Genomic DNA, 21790 nt, shown 5'->3' with positions numbered 1-21790 from the left:
TAGAATTGAACAAATTCTGTAGAGGATCCTGGTCAAGTGAAGTCCTATAATGTCATATCATTAGAGTTTCTAAAATCATAGGGAGAATCCTAGACTTGAGAATTAGATATCCTGACTTTGACAGACCCTCATCTTTTAAGATGAGTAATAATAATAGATACTTACATGGCACATCTTATAGGATTGTTATTAGGAAAGTGCTTTGAAACTAAAGAGCTGCTATATATATATATATATATATATATATATGAGATGATATCACTACTAGTAAAGGGTCCTGCACACAATAAGCATTTATTGAATATTAAATGATAAACTTGTATTTTTAGAAGCCACCATTTCACTTGCAGGAAACTAAAAAAAATTTTTCTAGAGAATCAATTAACTACTGGACATTCATTTCTTTGGGAAGACATCAAAGGAGATGAGGAAGGATTTGATAATTCACTCCAAGGAGAAGAAGATTTAGATTTGGTCTACTTTGCACTGGACAGTGGAGCTTGAAGCAATGGGTAGAAGTTACAAAGACAATTTTATGCTTCATATTTTAAAAAAATTGCTAATCCAAGCTATCCAAAAGTAGAATGGGCTGCATTGGGTGGTAGAGAGTTTCCCCTCATTTGTGGCTTCTAAATAGAAGTAGGCTGACCATTTTCTGATATAATGAAGAGGAGAGGAGATACTAATTTGGATACCATTTGGATTAGAGTGTCACTATGGTTCCATCTAACTCTGAAAAGCTATGATTTGGGGAATTTATTGGTATGAAGAAAAATGTGATTACATGCAAATAAGACATTTTTTTAAAACTATTTTTTTTCTTAAACACATGGAATTACACACAATACAAAATAATTGTTTACATATTGGAATTTTTACAATAATGGGTATAAGTCATGATACACAGATGCAAACAATATTAGTGCATTCATTTATAATATAGATTTTTATTTTTCCTTGTCATTGGGTTTAAAACAAAGCATAGAAGGATCTGTTTGCTGAAATTAACCTTTAGACCTTTAATTTTTTCTTTTAAAGTTAATTCTGTCTCCTATATAATATGTCAGGAAGATCAACAATGCCATCAATTCAATAGTCTGGTATTTCTTTCAAAAGTAAATTGTATCCAGAAGCTCTTAAGTCATAAATTCCAAAGTTGTGGCTATATTGTATCTATCAAATTTTCCTTATTATTTCAACTTTCAGGAAAATCCCATTACTGTTAGGACTAGGATGCAAGCAAAGAGAAAATATAGGAGCCATAATTTTCACCATCATTTTCCTGCATTTTAATGAGTAGCTGAATAAATAGACATGAATGATGAAATTCACATTAAGAAAGAAGCGATTCCAAATACTCTGATTGATTGGCTTACTCTGCTTAATTCTGAGAGCTACTGTAAAACATACTATTTGTTAGGGTAAAAATATAAGCTGAATCAAAGATGCACAACTGCTGAGTGCTAGCTGGTATATACAGTAACATGAAGAAGGCAGGAAATGTAAGTGTTTATGTACAGTTGTTTTTCCTTTCCATTTGCTTGGAGAAAACACTGCTTTATAAAATGGAACAGCACAGAGCAGACCACGTGCAGTGAGGACCAATACAGTACACACAGTATAACAAAATAAAAACACAAGAACTATGGATTCAAAAAATAATATGACTGCAGAAAGAAAAAAAAAAGGCTTGAAACCTGGAATGCTTTTTATGGAGGTTTCATAATGTACATTTATCTGTAAGCCTGTTAATCGTTTTCTAAAATTCCCAGTTGGCCATCTGCAATTTAGGCATGGAGCAAAAAATAAACCATTGTATTATACAAAAACTTTGTATATTAGCATACAAAAGGTAACAATTTACTTTTTGTATAAAATATAACTTTCTGATAGTATATTTATTTCACATATGTATAAATATAACCCAAAGAATATGTTTTTAATTATTTCTACCAAAATATTTTTTTACAAAAGTTTACAAAACAAATAATTTCTTTATATTTACAAGCCAACACTGAGAAGATCCTGGGCCAGTAGTGTGGATGCTGCCTGACAGAAGGTGGGACAGTGCGCTTAGTCATGTTAGAGTATGATGGGTGAGTTTTAAGAGGCCACAAAATTGCTCTTTTTTTGTTGTTATTTTTGTAGAATTGATATTTTCAGCTTTGAGCATAAAAGGCATGAGTGAAAACATATTTCAAGGGGTGATTACTTAGGTTTTAAGGGCAGAAAAGGGAAATTATACCATTTTCAAAGAGATCAATTCCATTCTCCAGGAGAATTGTGTATAGATTAAATAGGCTAAATTCTCCCCTAGGGTCACTCTGTCAGTTAGTCAGTGAGACACTGGACCTCAATGAAAATAGAAACTTAGATTTCCTTTCTTATGTTAAAATGTTTCCTTTCTTATTTTAAGCGATGGATTGAAGATTTAATGGATGGTGTGTGAACTTTCATGACACGGGTACATTTTAACCATTTTAGCTGTTCTTCTGAGGCAGTTTGCTGTCCCTTACTTTCCCAGTTTTGGTTCCTTCCAGGGCCTCCTGTCTCTTTTTGCCGTCAGAGAAGACGTACGGAATTTAAGCTTTGGTGAGCTTTCCCAACCTTCCTGGACTCAGAAATCTGTTTTGTCAGCTCAGGAAACAGGGTTGGTTTCAATTTCAATCATCTTCGGAACTGACCAGAGAGAACTTTCACAACAAACCTTCTACCCCTTCCCCCTCCCCCCCAATTGCCGTTGTAAGCCAAATAAATCCCTTTTATGACAGTGCCCAGCTGGACATTTTTTGAACATTGTGGTGTGTGAGTGATTCAAAAAAAAGTGAAATCTAATGCATACAGACAGGCATGCAACAACTTTTGATCCAGGTCTTGGTTGCATATAAAACTTGGAAACGGATTGGGGAATCAGCTGTGAATTCAATGAAAAGAGCGAAGGTTTTTTGTTTTGTTTTGTGTTTTTCCCTCAGAGGCTGCACAACTCCATCTCCTGGTTCCACACTAGGAACAGTGCTCTTGGTTGTCTGTTCCACCAAGAATGGCATATGGCAGCACAAGGCGGGTGGGGAGAGGCCTATAGCCTGCTGGACTCATTCCAGGCCCTTGCTTACTCTGGTCAATTTTCTTACATTCCAAACAGATCTTGTAGTTTTCTCCACAGAAGCTCTAGGTGGTTTAAAATAATAAACCAGAGATAAAGCTAAAACAGCACAAAGAATGATCAAGTGTGAGAGAGAATCTGTTATTCTGTGCTCCATTTGGAGCCAGTTTCCCTGCATCACATGAGGCTTAAGTGATTTACAAATTCCCATCACTTTTCTCTCAGGGAGGAAGGAAAGAAAGGAGTTTTGTAGCCCATTTTACCCAATAAAAATATACATTGACATCACAGTTCCATTTGAATGAATTGGATATCCTATCCTATAATTCAGAGCTATGGAAAGCCATCTCATACTTTACTTCCACCAAGTTTACTATTCGGGGAAAATTTTTTGTACCAACATTTTCAATACAGTAATCACTCTCTTGTTTCCCAACATTAAGCCACGGTATCTACACAGTCCCACTAAAAGGGAAAACTAAAAATCAACAGCTTAACTTTACAGAGTCTATAAAATACTGCCTTTGAGTGCTCGGAGTCTGTAGTTCCCATGCCTTCTCGTTCATGAATTGCTGCCCAAGATTTCATCAAGGTTGATGTCTTTCATCCAGTCATCATTGCCAGGCTCGGTTTTCAGTAAGGAATCTATGAAGTCGGAGTCACTATTCAGTGCTGGTCCCATGTTATCAGTCTGTTGGCTGAGAAAGTCAAAAGCTAAGTCACTGCCATGGTCAGGCCCTGGGAAGGCCCTGGCGCTTTGGTTGGTAGCAGGAAAGCTGTTGGAGGGCAGGGATGGAGCCTGAGTTATGCCTGTCCCGGCCTGGTTCAGCCCCGTTCCTGACAAAGTCTGTGTGCTTAGCTGGTTGGGTCTGAGAGTCAGACCCCTGAGCGACCCCAGAGTCTGTCCATTCACCGCCTGGCTCATTTGATTGATGGGTCTCATTTGCACTGCTGGTGTCAGCTGGCTTGGGGGAGCCACGGCTCGCTGGGAAAACTGCTGGTTACCCACGCCACGCTGCAGGGGCTGAGTGGAAGCGAACGCTGCTGCGGGGGTGCCGGCAGGGAAGCGCACGCCCGGGGCCTTCAGGGCCTCCTGCGTTTTGGCTGAGCCTTCCGCCGAGGCCCAGGTGGGTGCTGTTGTGCTGGAGGTGATCATGACATTCGGTGGTCTCTGGGCCGGGATGCTCGTGACGCCGGGGTTTAAGTTGGGTCTCACTTGCTGGGAGCTGGCCATGGAGCCAGACCCAAAAGTGCTCACGCTGCTGTTGTTCCCGGGCCCCAGGGTGGAGGGCCGCAGCAACATGGCGTTATTTTGACCGGTGATCATTTGGTTGGTACTTCTGTGCTGGGCCATCTGAGTCATTCCTGAAGGGACACTGTAGGTACCAGGTTGGTTGCAAGGCAAGTTTCCATATATCCCGATGTTGCGGACGGTGGGTAAAGAAGGCATTCTTGTTCCTTGGGAAGTAGACAGCAGGTTGGAAGTCTGGGTCAAAATGCTGTGTGTGGAAACAGGGTTTGCCAAAGCATGGTTCGAGTTTAAACTCACAGTTGCTGAGCCTCCTGAGGAAAGAAGGAGAATTGCATCAGTACACGCATTGGGTCTGTGACACTTTCATGTGCCATGAAAAATACTGTAATTCTGATCTTATGTAGAAAGACATGAAACAACTAACAATAATGCCTGGTGTTTATATGATGTTTGCAAAGAGCTTTACATTAATTGCCTTATTTGGGTCTCACAACAATCCTGTGAGGGATTATTATTATCTTAATATAAATAAATAAATAAGATTATTGTATTTAAACAAATGAATGAAAAAAATAAAATCTTATTTTATAAATGGAGAAACTGAGGTTAAGAGAGGTGATATGCTATTGATCAGAGAAATGCAAATTAAGACGACTCTGAGATATCACTACACACCTGTCAGATTGGCTAAGATGACAGGAACAAATAATGATGAATGTTGGAGGGGATGTGGGAAAACTGGGACACTAATATATTGTTGGTGGAGTTGTGAAAGAATCCGGCCATTCTGGAGAGCAATTTGGAACTATGCCCAAAAGGTTATCAAACTGTGCATACCCTTTGATCCAGCATTGCTGCTATTGGGCTTATATCCCAAAGAAATACTGAGGAGGGGAAAGGGACCTGTATGTGCCAAAATGTTTGTGGCAGCCCTTTTCATAGTGGCTGGAAGCTGGAAGATGAATGGATGTCCATCAGTTGGAGAATGGTTGGGTAAATTATGGTATATGAATGTTATGGAATATTATTGTTCTGTAAGAAATGACCAGCAGGATGATTTCAGAAAGGCTTGGAGAGACTTACATGAACTGATGCTGAATGAAACAAGCAGAACTAGGGGATCATTATACACTTCAACAATGATACTGTATGAGGATGTATTCTGATGGAAGTCATCTTCAACATAGAGAAGAGCTAATCCAATTCCAACTGATCAGTGATGGACAGAATCAGCTACACCCAGAGAAGGAACACTGGGAAATGAGTGTAAACTGTTAGCATTTTTTTTTTGTTTTTCTTCCCAGATTATTTTTACCTTCCGAATCCAATTCTTCCTTTGCAACAACAACAACAACAACAAAATTCGGTTCTGCACATATATATTGTACCTAGGATATACTATAAGATATTTAATATGTATGGGAATGCCTGCCATCTAGGGGAGGGAGTGGAGGGAAGGAGGGGAAAATTCGGAACAGAAGGGAGTAAAAGGGATAATGTTGTAAAAAAAAAATTATTACATATGCATATGTACTGTCAAAGAAAATGTTATAATTATAAAATTAATTAAAAAAAGAGAGAGGTGATATGTTCATGCTCCCATAGCTAAGAAGTGTCAGAGGGTGATTTGAACCAGGTTTTGATTTCAGGTCTAGCATTGTAAACATTATTCTATCCTGTGCCTTAATATGTAATCTTCCAATACAATACAGTCAGTGTATATGCTGGTTTCTTGGGTAATATCCCTATCCTAACTGGCTAAGAGATTATATTTTAGAGAAAGAAGAAGATTCATGGGAGCCTTACAGTTCATATTGTCTAATTAGTGAGAAAACTAATGGTTAGATCTGCTCATGGTCACACAGTAAGTGAGAGAGTTGAGTTTTGACCTCTGATTCTTTTCCTAGCATTCTTTTTATTGTACCCTACCAATGCTTTCTAATAGAATATAAAGATAACCGGATTTCTCCCTATCTGTCCAACTTCTACCTTCAGTAGTTTATGCAACATTTCCCATATAGGCATCCTGAGATGTCCTTTCCCATCCTCTCTTCTTTTAAGTTCTAAATTTCCTTCAGAGCTTAAGTGAAAAAACCAGGCCCTCAACGAAACCTCCCCTGATCATCTCAGCCTTCAGGGACTGCTCTTGGGGATTAAGGCTCAGGGGAAATAGTGCTGTCAGATATATACATTTTTTGAGTCAGCTACATAGAGGTAAGCATGGAACCCTGGGGACTGGATGATATTTCCAAAGGAAATACTAAGTGCAGAGTGTTGTAAGAAATCCACATCTGGGAGTAAGAAGAATACATTGAAAATCAGTGGAAAAGATTTAGAAGACAGGAAGAACTAAGAGAAGATAATATCATGGAAACCAGGGAAGGAGAGAGTCTCAAGAAGGATGTCAGATACTTTGAGAAGGTCAAGGAAGAAGACAAATCAGAAAGGGCTATTAGATTGTCAATTAAGATGGCAATAATGACTAGAGACAGTGGCAGTATTTGAACTAGACAGTGGGAAGTGAGAACAGAGGAGGGGATATACCTTGGCACAAAAGTGTTTATACAGATGACTCTTGGATCAATATATGCAACCCATTCTGTCTCCTGAGCACTAACCCATCCATCATTATCAACTGCCTTTAGGCATCTTAAATCTAACACTTCCAAAAATGAATCCTCTTTTTTTTTTCTATTATAACCCATACAATGTAAATTCCCCAGGACAGAGATTGTTTTACTTTTTTTTTTTTTTTTTAAATCCCAGCATCTAGTACAGTAGTTTATACATAATACACATTTGATACATAAATTGGATTGAGTTGAACTGTTTCCCCTTTCTGATTCTTTCCTTTTGTTGATTGGAATCTGGGAATCATTTTTAATTTTTTTTCTTTTCTTTCATCCTTTTCATAGTCTATTGAATTTATTTTTTTAAAAAATATTGCTCATATTTATCCCACTCTCTCCACACATACTGCCCCCATCCTTCTTTCAACCCTTTTCTTATCTACCTTAATATATCTGTCTTCTAACTAGCATTCCCTTATTATATTATATGTTGCTACCTCTCTCCCCTACCTCCCATTCCATTATAAGTTCTTTCAAGGTAAGTAGAGTGTCATTTTTCATTCTTTTGTATTCTTGTTGTCTAACACTGTACTTTAGATATAGTGGGAACTTAATGTTTATTGAATTAAATTGGACCAGAGACATCATCCTCTTTCATCAAATAAAATAAAAGCAAAGATCATGGTTCTATACTGGATTAAAATGAACAAATCTCAAAGGGAGGAAAGTAGAACTTCAGAAATGGGGCTAGAGCAATTGGGTATCTTCAAGGATGCTTAGAAAAAGTAGGGACATGTTTTTAAAATGAGAACATTTCATTGAAATATAGCAACTTTTGCCAACCCCAGATTAAATATACATGGGACAGTACAGAACAAATGAACAAGAAAGTTAGCAGATGAGATTTTCTACAGCATCCTAGCATAGATCAAACCCTCAAAAAATTCTTATTGAACTAAGTTAAATTGAATCAAAGTTTCAGAAGAATATAAGAGAAGAGAGGCAAGAAGAATAAATGTGAAGTACTAATAATAGATAAAAAACATTAAGTGTTAATAACTAGATTTTGGTAGAATTAGTGGTGTAATGGACAGAATTACATTTGGATTCAGAGATAAAAATTCAAATCCTGCTTCAGATACTTAGGTTAGTAAGTAACCTTGGGGGACTCAGTTAGCTTAAAGACCTCTGTAAGATGCATTCACTAACTCATAGAGAGGTCATTAAGCAGGTTGCAGAATTCCCCTTGCAGAGGAAAGCATAAATATTTCCTTCTATGAAGGAAAATTGGAAGGCTGCAAAAGGTTCTGATGATGAGACAGTTACTTCAAAGGAGAAGATAGAGCATGAAACACCTCAGATTGCATTTTTACTTTTACAATTCTACATTTGACTTAATTTTATAACTACTTACCAGAATATTGGCTTGTTGGTTGCATGTTGACCATATTTCTTCTTTGGTCTTTATAATCTGGGGGTGGCCTTGTCAAGTGTCTGTTTATCTGATCTTGTGGAGCAATTTTCTCCTGAGAAAATGAAATAATATCAGTAAATAATGACAATTTATGTGACTTTCTTCCTTAACTAGTGAGATCATGTGATCCCAAAGATATAAAAATAATTTGTCAATCACTAATTCAATATCCTGGACCCAATGTTGTAGTCTTAAATGAGGTAAAATTCTGCTTTATTTCAGTAGGCTTTCAGAAATGACTCACAAGTTGTTTTTTCCTTTATAATTATTAGCATCTCTGTTCTTTTCCTATTTATCCTTCACAGCTCCTTTATGTTGGATTTTTATTTTTATGAGAACATGTCTTTTTTGAATTTCTGAAGTGACCATGCTTCTAGTTTAAAGTTGTTGAAAGAGACATGTCTGCTACCTTTTTATTTGTGAATCCTTCTGGAATCAAGAAGTCTAGAGTTATGGGAGAAAAGATAAGATGAGATAGCAGAATAAGTAGGTATATTATTCCTGATACTCTTACTTTAAAGTCATGGACATTTTTCTAAGATTTTCTTATTCTTAAAAATAATTAAATGATTTCTTATACACTTAATATTTAACATAAAAAAGAGAACCAGATAGGGAATCAAAGGACCTGAGTTCAAATCTCATCTCTATAATTTACTACTCATATAAATTTAGTAGTCACTTATGTTCTCTGGGAATTAGTTTTTTCATCTATAAAATGAGGGGGTTGGACTGAATTCCCTTCCAACTGTGTTTATGAATCTATAAATTAACTAAATATCCTTAGTAGTTAATTACAATAACTAAAGAGTGTCCCTCTTTCTATATCTCCTCCCTCCCACTTTCCTCTATCCTTCATGCTCTCCTCCCCCTTTCCTTCCTTCCTTCCTTCCTTCCTTCCTTCCTTCCTTCCTTCCTTCCTTCCTTCCTTCCTTCCTTCCTTCCTTCCTTCCTTCCTTCCTTCCTTCCTTCCTTCCTTCCTTCCTTCCTTCCTTCCTTCATTAGTTACTTGCTGATACCGAGAGTTTGGAAAGTAGGGGGGTACTTGTTTCTTTGGTAGCTTTAAGCTTCCAGTCATAGACAGAAGTGATCTCTAACAAAGAAAACTAATTTTTTAAGATAGACATATAACAATGTTGTAGGAAATTTAATAAATTGGGGAAATTAAGAGAAGATGAAATACAGTCCATAGTACTTAGATTTCATCTAAAATTTGAGTTTTCAGACATTTCAGTCTTCTGAATGGAGACTACCAAAAAAGGCAAGTAATCCCTAAAATAACAACAAATGCTACTCCAATTCATGTTTTTTAGAAGAAGAAAAAAACCCACACAAAAACTCATTGAGTTCTTGGACATCAAATGACTCATAAAACACAATTTTGATTGTAAGTATAAATGAATCAGAATCATATGGATTAAACTTCTTTTAAATATGCATTTATAAGTGAAAGAAAAAAAAAGTAAATGGTAAAACCCATTTCATTGTTTTGTAAACTCTAAATGTCTGAGAAATTGTTTGTGTTTCTCAGTGAACCTGAAATGTGGCAAGATTCATCTATCCTAGTATAAACTACCATGTAGTCTTGGTTTTGGGGATTTCAAGCCAAATTTTAGACTTTCCAAAATCTTTCTTTTTCCTTAAGACTATGATTTTCATTGCACAATCTAATGTTTTTGGTTTCTGTATTGTACAATCACTGAATTTCAGAGTGAAAAAGGACTTTGGAAATTGTTTATTTCAACCCACACCTGAAGAGAAAATCCCTTTATAATATCCTCATGAAGGGGTTGGAATAAAAGTCCTCTAAGCTCCCTCTGGAACTGATGTTACCTTAGCATTTTTGAACACAGGAGGATGATCCTTGGATGAGATCCTTTGGTCATTTACTCATAGCCCCAAGCTTGAAGCCTTTCCAGCCTTGCAGGGACAGAGAAAGCTTGCACTCTATTGTCAAAAGTTTTAACGAGCCAGGCTGTCTCTATCCTGTGGTGAGGTAGTGTAGTAGGGTTATTATGTCTTTAGAGTAGATTTAGGAACATCACCCCAGTCATCTCTCTTTTTTTTTTTTTTTTTTTTTTTTTTTTTTAATAGGACTATTTTAAAAAGCAGTGTGGAATTTGGATAGCAGATAGACATTCCGGTTTGGAGTCAGGACATCTTGGACTCAAGGCCTGACTCTAATTCATACCAGCTGTGTGACCCTGGGCAAGGCATTTAACTTCTCAGTGACCCAGGTAAAGCTCAAAGAATCTTAAATTGCAGAATGGTCCCCTATCTGCATTAGCAAAATGCATTTCCGCACTGGGAGCTCCTGGCACAAGCAAAATCACAGGTCCATGAAAGAAAAAAAAGAACTAATTTGGATAAACTAATGTTTTTTAATAAGTGCTATGTCTCTTTTTATGTCATGCACATAAAGCTTCCTCAGAGGGGAGAAAAAACAGAGGTAATAATTATACTCTTGGGAGAAATACACTGCTAAAGAGTCTCAGATCTAGCCTAGCCAAACTGATTAAAATCATTATAAAGCATATGCTAAGAAAAGGTACCATCAGGGATCATTTCTTCCTTGGATTTGATAAAACCACACTTAAATTCAATAAATAGCTTCTAGATAATGACAAATGTGAACCTCTTTTAAAGACATGCAAAGAAGTTTCATTCTTATTGATGTATTACAACTTAAAACATTGTCCTTTGCAATTAGAGCCCTGTGGGAGATAGGAAATTGCAAGGAAATGAACCCTTTGTGGAAAATAGCCTGCCTTCAATTCTCTGCCATAATTAAAATAATGGCATAGTGAAAAGAATTTTGGATTTAGAACCAAATACCTCAGATATTATCTTGTCCAATCTCCTCATTTTACAAATGAAGAAACTGAGGTCTATAAAAGTAAAATGACTTGTTTAAGATCACAAGAATAGATAGATGAATGGATTGAACACAGAGTGTGTGTGTGTGTGTGTGTGTGTGTGTGTGTGTGTGTGTGTGTGTGTGTGTGTAAGAGAGATACAGAGAGAGACAGAGAGGGACGGAGAGGGACAGAGACGAGAGAGAGAGAGAGAGAGAGAGAGAGAGAGAGAGAGAGAGAGAGAGAGAGAGAGAGAGAGAGAGAGAGCAGGAGGGAGGGAGGGAAGAAGAGAGAGAGAGAAAGAGAATGAGAATGAATGAGAATATATTAAGTACTTATAAGTTGTCAAGCACTACAGATACAAACACCAGTGAAAAGAATGACAATTCTTGCCCTTAAGTTTATGTCCTTCCTCCCTCCCTCCCTTCCTCCCTCCCTCCCTTTCTCCCTCCTTTCCTTTCTTCCTTCCTTCCTTCCTTCCTTCCTTCCTTCCTTCCTTCCTTCCTTCCTTCCTTCCTTCCTTCCTTCCTTCCTTCCTTCCTTCCAAAATAGATTTGTGGTTTTATTAGCACTTCTCTTTTACAGTTCTTTATACAGAAGAGTTGGTGAGTATGGAGTTCAGAATAACAAAAAAATAAAAATTTAAAAAGAAAGCCCCTTTAAGATTCAGAGAAAACTTTGTAATGCATGATATTCCTTCTTCCCTGGGGATTAGCAGTATGTTTCCCAATTTTACCTTCAGCCTAAGCTCATGACTTTTGCTCCCTCTGGCCTTGATTTCTGCTACCAGGCCAGCACAGGGGGCACTGACATCTTATTCTGTTGAATGCAGAATTCCAATATTGATTCCCAAGGGATTTGGGGTGGGAAGAATTTTGGGGGAAAGAATAGGCACAATGGGCAGGCACAGAAAGGAATCTCCACATAGAGGAAAAGAAGGAAGCATTTAATATCCCAATAAAGGAAGAGAATATTTGAGAAGGAGCTGAAAAGTAGGGAGGCAGTGATAAGATGCCTATGTAGGGGCAAGGCTACTAGCAAAGAGACAAAATTAGACTAGCAAGTGGCAGAGTCATGATTCAAACTCAGAGCCTCTGAACCAAGATCTAGTACTTTATCTGAAGCACCAAGTTGTTCTTTATAATACCTGTTATTCTGTGTCTTCCATGAAAGTTTTCCTCTGATGTATGGAGGTGATTGGATTTTCAAAATCAATCATTATAACACATTTTAAAATTGTCGACTATATTCCAGTATTATGGTAATTAATTACTAAGGATACAAAGAAAAGCAAAAAAAAAAAAAATCCTGCTCTCAAAGAACTGACAATTTGATGATGGAATGATGCGTAAATAACTATGTACAAACAAGATATATTTGGGACAAACTGGAGCTAATTTTAGAAGGAAGACACTAACATTAAGGAAGGGCATGAAAAACTTCCTGATTAGATGTTGGGGAAGAGGTGTGAGTCTTAGTGACTGAAAGGATGGTGTGTCCTCCGCAGTAATAGAGAAGTTAGAAGGGGAGTGTATTGGAGGATAGACAATAAGTTCGGTTTTGGATAGGTTGAGTTCAAGATATCTACAAGATATCCAGTTCAAGATATCAAATATGGAGATTAGAGACTGGAGGTTAGGGAAGGGGTTAGGGCTGGATAAGTGGATCTGAGGATAATCAGCATAGAAAGGGTCAACTGAATCTGTGGAAGCTAATGAGACCACCAAGTGAAATGACTTATAAGAAGAAAAGATGAGGGATATGTCTGGGGAGCAGCCTCATTTTTATTTGTGTATTACCTCTTAAAACATCATCCTTTGCCATTGAAACTAAGTGAGAGGTTGGAAATTACAAGGATATGAACCTTCCATGGAAAATGTCCTGCCTCCAGGCTTTGGCAAGCCCAAAGGGAAAGGCCAAACCTAGCAGCTTCACTGTAAAGCTCTTTAAGCAGATGCTGGAGAATCACTTAGTGACAACATTAGTGCAAGGATTCTTTTTTGAGCATGAATTGGACTAGATTCTGGTCCCTGAATTGCCTTCCAACCCTGCGTCTATCATCCAAGGACTGGCTAGGCTAATTGCAGAGATGCTGACCACCAGGAAAGGAATGTTTTTTGGCCATAGCAACTCATGAAGACCTCCAACCAAGGTGTGAAATGGCTACACAAGTACAGCCACACAGATGAAATCATGGGATTTGCAAAGTACAAAAAGTACATACCATAATATGCAATCAAAGAGCCAAGAAGTAATTTAATCAAGCCCTTTATTATTATCATTCTTAAAGGTAGTGGTAATGGGGTTGCTTTCAGTGAATTAATTTTTGCTTTTATTTTTTCTTCCTTCTCTTTTTTAATGGTTCATTTTATGAAGCAAGAAGACAATATAGCCAGGGCTTTCCCAGTTATGAGTTGCAGAAGAAATAGCTTAAATAGACAATGTAAAATATTTTTCTTCTCTGTTATGGATAACATGCCCCTATTAACTTGGTATTACTTTTTTTACCCTTTTCCTCTTTCAGTTACATAGGAAGTCTGAAACAAGGGCCAAAAGAAAGGATATAATTTCAGTTTTCATTAATAGAGATAGAGTATCCAGGATTAAGTAGGTACTGGAATTTGCTGTATTCTACCTTGACCACGTTGGAGCACGGTCTCAGTTCTGGGAGTTGTTTGGCGAAAGGATATTATTGATAAATTGGAGAATATCCAAAAGAAGACCATCAGGATGGTGAAAGGTCTCAGTCATGTCAAATATAATAATAAGAATAATAGTAACGATGTTAATAACATAGGAAGCTAGTTGATATAGTCAATAGAGTACTTGACCTGGAGTCAGGAAAATTTGAGTTCAAATTTGTCCTAAGATATTTTCTAGCTATGTGACCTTGGGCTAATCACTTAATCTTTTAAACTCAGTTTTCTCCTCTGTAAATTGGGGATAATACTTTTCAGGACTGTTGTGAGAATCAAATGAGATAATTGTAATTATATCTGGCACACAGATATGCCATATAAATGTTCATTGTTATTATTTTATCAATTTAATAAATTTTAATTTTAAAATTATAATAAATAATAAATTTAAATAATAAAAATTTCAATTAATAATTAAATAATAATTTAAGATTTTAATTATTTAAGTTAAGTTTATTAAAAAATTTAGTATTAATTAGCATTTATGTAGAGTTTTAAGGTTTGCAAAACACTTTTCATATATTATTTGATCCTCACAACAACCCAATGAGATAAGAATTAAAGGAAGCCTTTAAGCAAAAAGCTGGATAACTATTTGTTGGGTATGTTATAGGGAGGATTTTTGTCCCAGCACAGATTGGTGTAAGTATCCTATCAAATCTGTGATCTGATGTTGCTGCAAAGAGAAAGAAGATGGTGGAGAGGAAACAGTTGAGGAGTTCCTCAGTTGTAGAAAAGAAGTAGGCATTTTTAGAGTGCCTACTATATATTAGGCATTGTATTAAATAACTCATTTGATTCTCATGACTGTGTGAAGCAGATGCTTTTATCCACATTTTACAGATGAGGACACTGAGGCAAACAGAAGTTAAATGGTTTGTCCATGGTTATACAGGTAGTAAATATCTGAGACTGGAACTCAGATCTTTCTGATGCCACATTTGAACTCAGATCTTTCTGCTGTTCTGTTGTACCATTTAGCTGCCTAGGAAAGGAAAGGGTCCAGAATCCAAGCAGAGGTCAATTGTTGAGAGAAATGAAAGAAAGTCTATTAAAAAAAAAAAAAAAAAAAAAAAAAAAAAAAAAAAACACCTGACTTGGGAATTGTGTGAGAAATTGGCTGGGTGATTGTAAAACTCCTACAATCTCAGGGATTTCCTATCCTTTCCAAAGGAATCTCAGATAATTTCAAAAGTGTTTGAAAGGGAAAGTGTTTCAGTATTCATATCTTTCTTTAATAATAACCCAAGCCAAGATGATGCAAAGTGGTACAGTGAGCTCTCCTCTCCTCTCCTCAAACTCTTTTAAACACAGCTAGAAAATAGACCAAAATATATGTTAATTGGGAAAGCCAAGACAACAATTTCACTGATTAATTTGTCCAACCAAGTTTGGCATAAAGACAAAGCTGTTTATGGACATGGGGATGGGTCTAGCCAGGAGCATGAACTGTGCCCAAGGGCAAGACAAGGGCAAGATAAAGTCCTAGACTCACACTTAGGCATGATCTCAAGCAGGATGCAGAAACGGTTGCCAGCTGGCATCTTTATTGCCCACTACCCAGATCCAGGTCACAGATTAAGGATGGACTGAGAAAGGGACCTGTGCCCTTTGTATAGAGAAAGGAGGAAATTTCAGAAGCAAGCAGCAGCATGGTGACTCATACACCACACAGAGTAGTTTCAGTTTTAACTTCTATCCCATTTTGAAGCCTGTGGAAGAATAATCAGGGCAGGAAAACCAGACCTAGGAGGAACTTGAACCAGCAAAGCTTCCAGGCTGACTGACAGTGACTTGAGTTAAGCAGCAGCCCAAAGCTCAGACTCAAATCCAGATCACTTGTACTCAGAGCAGGGATCCAAGATCAACTTCGAACCGGATTAGAACACTTCGGGAACCCTGAAAACAATACTTTTTGCCTAATATATAGCATGAAATGGAGAAACAAACCTATGACTTTGTAATTACTCCTTATGTAACCTAAGAATAGGGATGGTTTTTGTTTCTCCAGTATCCCAAAGTCTTGTCAGTACCCTGTTGCTTATTGAATATTTATTAAACTGAATTGATTTGCTCCCATTCCTTACTGGAATACACTTGGGTCAGAGCTGCTCCAAAGCTCCTTCTAGTACTGCTACTGCCCATAGCAGAGAAACAATCTCAGTTCTTCCTGGGAACCAGCAATGCCCACTTGGTATTTATGGTTTCCATACATTCTTGCGCTGGGATGGGTTGGACTATTTAGGTGAAGGTGCTTTGAATTCCAACAGTTCTACCCCTGAATAAAGTAATTTTTCTTTCCACTACTTTGTATGTGCAGAGTTGGTCTCTCTCAATCCAGGAACTCCAAAGCTCACCTTATTACTCCCAGAAGACAGAGGACAAAGGGCTGCAAGGAGCCTAAATAAACAAAAGCATATGGGACTATCAAACCTCGCACAGTTCTGGGAAAAAAACGATCTGAAATTGTAGTCCAGAGAAACACTTACTGCATCTGCCAGCATGTGCTGCTGAAGGAGAAGATGTTGTTTCTGCTCCATGATCTGCCTCTGGATAGCCTGCTTCTTCTCCATCAGTTGCTGATTCAACATCGATTGCTGGGAGTTCATGTAACTACTTCCAGTGTTTGGATTCGAGCAAGATGTAGAACTTGGACAGGGGCCTGTGTTCTGGCCTACCACAGAGTGTTGATCCTAAAGAAATGAAAGAAAAAGAGAAAAGCTACTGTGAATTAAGAGGAAGACTGCTGCCCAAAGATCAGGAGCTTAGCTTTTATACATTTTCATATTGTTAAAATATCAAGCACAACTCATAGAGTGTAACTCAGGGAATTATTTTTTAAAGATAGTAGAAATGATCATTGAGTATTATAAGTAATAGGAAGAAAAAGCAGGGTTAGTAACACTAGGGCTTTATTGGAAAAGCCAAGTTCCCATATGACTCTTATGGTGAAAACTCCACCACATTCCACAAAGCAGTTATAGACTCTCAAAGAAAATTCCAATAGAGTTCTATGGTAGTTCCAACAAGTGTTCAGAAACATCATTCAGAACTGGGTGAGTATTCCATTCTTGAACTTTATACTCATTCAACAATTGAAATTTTTGTGTTGACATAAATGTAGTCTATTCTTAATAGAGGTCATGCCCCTAAAATGACTATCTTTTTGCAATATGCAATTCAATATCAAATATAATATACGACATACATATGTCTGGACTTATAATTTCCTTGGTGTAGAAACTCCCAATTTGGAAACTTGCTCAGTTGGAAAAGCATCTTACTGTGTGCCAGACATTGTAGTAAGTAAGTGCTTTAAATGCAAATGAAAGGCAAAAGTAGGTGTTTTCTTTAGTGAACTTGTATTCTTTTTTTTTTTTTAACTTAATAGTATTTTATTTTTTCCAATTACCTGTAAAGATAGTTTTCAACATTAATTTTTATAAGATTTTGAGTTTCAAGTATTTTCCCCTTCCTCTATTCCCTCCCCTCTTCGCAAGACAGCAAGCAATCTGATGTAGGTTATACCTATAAAATAATTTCAAACATATTTCTATATTAATCATGTTGTGAAAGAAAAATTAGAATGGGAAAAACTATGAGAAAGAAAAAAGGTAGAATTAGTGTGCTTCAGTCTGCATTCAATCTTCATTCATATTTCTTTCTCTAATGTGGATAGCATTTCCATCATGAGTCTTTTGGAATTGTCTTAGATCATTGTATTTCTAAGAAGAGCTAAGTCAACCATAGTTGATTATCACATAATCTTGGCTGTTTCTGTGTATGATGTTCTGGTTCTGTCACTTTATTCATATTAATCTTTCCAGGTTTTTCTGAAATCCACCTGCTCATCGTTTCTTATAGAACAATGATAGTTCATTACATTCATATACTACAACTTATTCAGCTATTCCCCAATTAATGGGCATCTCCTCATTTTCCAATTCCTTGCCACAACAAAAATTGCTGCTACAAAAATTTTTGCACATGTAGATTTTTTCCCCCTTTTTATGATCTCTTTGAGTTACAGACCCAGTAATGGTATTACTAGATCAAGAATATGCATAGTTTGATTACTCTTTGGACATAGTTGTAAATTGTTCTCCGGAATGGTTGGATCAGTTGGATCAGAACTCCACCAACAGTGCATTAGTGAAGGAACTTGCATTCTAAAAGGGAAAATAATATATAAATAAATGTTTACATATAAAATATATGCAAAATAGAGGATGATAGTTTTAAAAGGTAAATACTCTTACAACCAGGGGAACCAGGAGAGGCTGCTTGCAAAAGGTAGAATTTAAAAGTCTTAAAACTACAAGTTGGAGGTGAGGAAGGAGAACCTATCAGGCATAGGGAGGAAAGAAGGAAACAAGTATTTATTAAGCACCCACTATGTACTAGGCACTGTACTAAGTACTGTGTATTTAATCCTCAAAATAACTCTAAAAAATAGGTGCCATTATTATCCTAGTTTTATAGGGGGGAAACTGAGGCAGGTAAAAATTAAGTGATTTATTCAAGGTTATACAGTTAGCAAGTAATTGAGGACAAATTTGAACTCAGATTTTCCTGATTCCACACCCAGCATTCTATCTATTACATTTAGACATGGAGGACAATCTTTGCAAAGGCAAAGCCAGTGTAGCTGAAACTTATTATGTTTAAAGAGGAGTAAACATGTAAGAAAATTATAAAAAGGGAAAGAGGTCTGGTTGTGAAAGCTAAGCAATGTTATAGTTGCTCCTGGAGATAATAAGGAGCCACTGGAGTTTATTGGGTAAGAGATGGGGGAATGATTTTAGGAAAATCACTTAGGTAGTTGTTTGTAGGGAAAATTATAGTGGGGGGATATTTGAGATAGAGAGAATATTTAGAGCACAGTTATGATAGTCCAGGCAAGAGGAACAAGACTTAAACTAGGTTGGTGGATGCAAGAAAGGAGAAAAGAGGGTTTAAATTTTTTATGAAAACCATTGGAAGGATAGAAACAGCATGATCTGGCAATTGATTTAATATGTAGTGTGAAGGAGAACAAAGCATAGAGAATGACCCTGAGTGTGTGAACGTGGCTGATTGGGAAGTTGGTGCGTGGTCTTTCGTTAGAATAGAGAAGTTTGAAGGATAGGAAGATTTTGAGAGAAAAATAATGAGTTCTAATTTGGACAATTTGAGTTTGAGATGCTTATGGGACATCCAGATCAAAATAACTAATAGGTAGTTGGTGATATGAAATTTCTACTCAGAAAATTCGACAGTTTGATATAGATATCTAGAAATCATCTTCATAGACAAGATAACTGAACCCATGAAGGCAATGAGATCACCAAAAGGAAGAATATAGAGGGAGAAATGTGAACAAGATAGTCCTTGTGGGGGGATACCCACAGTTTGTGAGAAAGACATAGATGAAGATGCAATAAAGGAGATTGAACAGGCACAGTCAGAGAAGTAGGAGAACCAAGAGTGATGATTGCCAAGAAAACATAGAAGAGAGAAGATAGGAGAAGAGAGTGTCAAAGACTGTGGAGGATCAAAGAGATTAAGGATTGAGAAAAGGCCATTGGACTGGACAATGACAAGATCACTGGTGACTTTAGAATTTCAGTTGAATGATAGTTCCCATCCCCAACTTTTGCACTCAGTCCCTTTCGCTCTCCTTTTCCTTTGTTCGACTTTCACTTGTTCTTACCATCTGGGCCTCTCAATGGTAGAGATCAGGGAACCTTGGCCTTCTCCATGAAATAAAATTTCCTAGATGACCTCAGTTAATTCTCATTTTTCCTTTTCTAGACCTCTCTTATGTACTTCTCCACACATATTTTTGACCCTAATTATAGCTATCCCAGTAGTCTACCATAATGATATTCTTTGGAGTCAGAAGTTTGAGCTGAAATTTGACTTGTGATGTTTATGACTTGTCAAGTTAATTAAACTTTCTCATCTGTAAAATAAGCAGGTGACACTAAACAGTTTCAGAGGTCCCTTCCCACTCTAGATATATAACCCTATCACTGTATTTGTTATACACAGTTCACGGTTTTATGTGTAGTAGTGACTCAGTGTTTCCTGAATGAGTGATTACATGACAGAGATACAGAATACTATTAGAGTTATTAGGTAGGAATATGGACTTCTGGCTGTTAGGGGTAGGGAATGTGGTTAGACAAGGGAGGAAGAAAAGGTAGATAGAATTTTTGATATTAGAATTCTACCATTTGACAGAATAGAATTCTTGAATGTCACAGTCTTCCAAGATTTTATAAAAGAATCATCTTCCAAGAAACTCGATGTCATCTTCCCTCTACACCAAAACAGATGGACAGTGCTAAATTTAGTGTTGTTCTCTCTCTATCCCATTTTTAAACCAACAAATATTTTCAGCCTCTTTTTTCCTGAAGCCATGTACTCCAAGCTGTGCCTACTGGAAACATATAAGAGTGGCAGAAGGAGAAGGGGGGGGCACTGTTTGTATTTGAAGATACCATCAGGATGAAGGAAGGAAAAAGATGAAATGAGAGAAGAGTTTTATTTGGCTATTATGGAGAGGGCATACAAATACAAAAAGTTTCTCCCTGAGAAAACTTTTTGGGCCTTAGTAAAAATACTGTACACATTCTTTCAATTGAGGGAAGAATTCTGATTTAGCTGTTCCTACATTTTTTTGTCCTTACGTTAAATGTGAAACACAAAATACCTCCTTCCACAGCCTCGTAGCTCTTGCCAAGATGTTGTGCAAACTCTGGTACATAAAATATTTTGAAAGAAAAAATATGCTATAATGGATTGGCTTTGATTTCCATTTTCAGCTCACTTTTGCCTTAAACCCTGCCTACATGTATCCAGAATTAATAAAAGTCATCTGTTCCTCCCCCTTGCACACAGTTCCCCTTGATAGGTTATGGGAGCCTTCCTAAAAATGACAGACCTTCATAGATGCAAGTATTTTTAAAAATGAATTAATCTATTTCTACTCATGTTATTTATTAAATGATAAAATAGCTAGTTTGCTCTAGCAGCTGGGGCTAAAGATCGATTCAGGGGCAGAGAGTCCCCATGTGACTGGTTCATATCATGAATCTGGAATTGTATTCTATTTCATGCTTTAGTCCTGTTTTTTGCAGTCCATGAAATTATATGATTTGACTCTGACATTTAAAATGGTTTTCTGGTCTTTCTGGCTGGAGCTTTGTGAGTTGTTCATCACCAATGTGCATTTATTTGTGGATATGTCCCCTCACCTCAAATAAAGGAAACATAATACTCAAAATTTAAAGCGCTTTTAATATTTTAATTAATCAAGCTATCACATTAATCTGTTCAGTGTTAGCCAGATTATTAATAATTTTAAAGAGTAATTTCTTTTTTAACATTAAAAAAATACACAACCTGACAAGAGTAAGACTCTTAGGCTAACAGTGACATATATCTATCTGTTAATGATTTCACAGTAACCTCGATGCAGGTTACCACATGTTTTTGATATAATATTCTCCCTAGGCAGGGGGTATAGTTCCCTGGTGTGACTTGTGATCTGAGTATTGCATACATGGGAAGGGGATATGAATTCTGATTGGTTGAGAGACTTTAATATTACAATTCTGCATATCTGTAAAAGTGGTCAGAAATTTCAGATTTTTAGGAGATCTAAAAATCTGCATTGAAAGAAACAGAGGAAATTTAATGGAGGCAAATGTAATCTTTTCAATGACAGGAAGGAGATCTCTCTGAAGTGGTGATGAAGCTAGTCTCCCATATATTCCTTAACTTCCAGCATCTGCAATATTAGACGTTGCTAAGAGTTGACTTTTCCAGTGGGATTATTCCTTCTTTGGCT

The 21790-nt window shown here is 36.9% G+C and overlaps 1 protein-coding gene across 1 annotated transcript in view; it reads right to left on the bottom strand.

Moving 5' to 3' along the window:
- Window positions 1-373: 373 nt before the first annotated feature.
- The window catches only part of MAML2 (mastermind like transcriptional coactivator 2), a 404964-nt gene continuing 383547 nt past the window's right edge, over window positions 374-21790 (bottom strand). The window contains exons 3-5 of the mRNA XM_074304460.1: window positions 16443-16646; window positions 8340-8451; window positions 374-4666 (exon numbers count right to left, since the gene is read on the bottom strand). Of these exons, the coding sequence (XP_074160561.1) occupies window positions 3666-4666; window positions 8340-8451; window positions 16443-16646 (1317 nt within the window). The 3' untranslated portion in view covers window positions 374-3665. The remainder of the gene's footprint in view (window positions 4667-8339; window positions 8452-16442; window positions 16647-21790) is intronic.

This window comes from Sminthopsis crassicaudata, chromosome 3 (assembly GCF_048593235.1).
Source record: "Sminthopsis crassicaudata isolate SCR6 chromosome 3, ASM4859323v1, whole genome shotgun sequence".
Lineage (NCBI taxonomy): Eukaryota > Metazoa > Chordata > Mammalia > Dasyuromorphia > Dasyuridae > Sminthopsis > Sminthopsis crassicaudata.
This window is presented reverse-complemented; position numbering and strand designations above follow the sequence as displayed.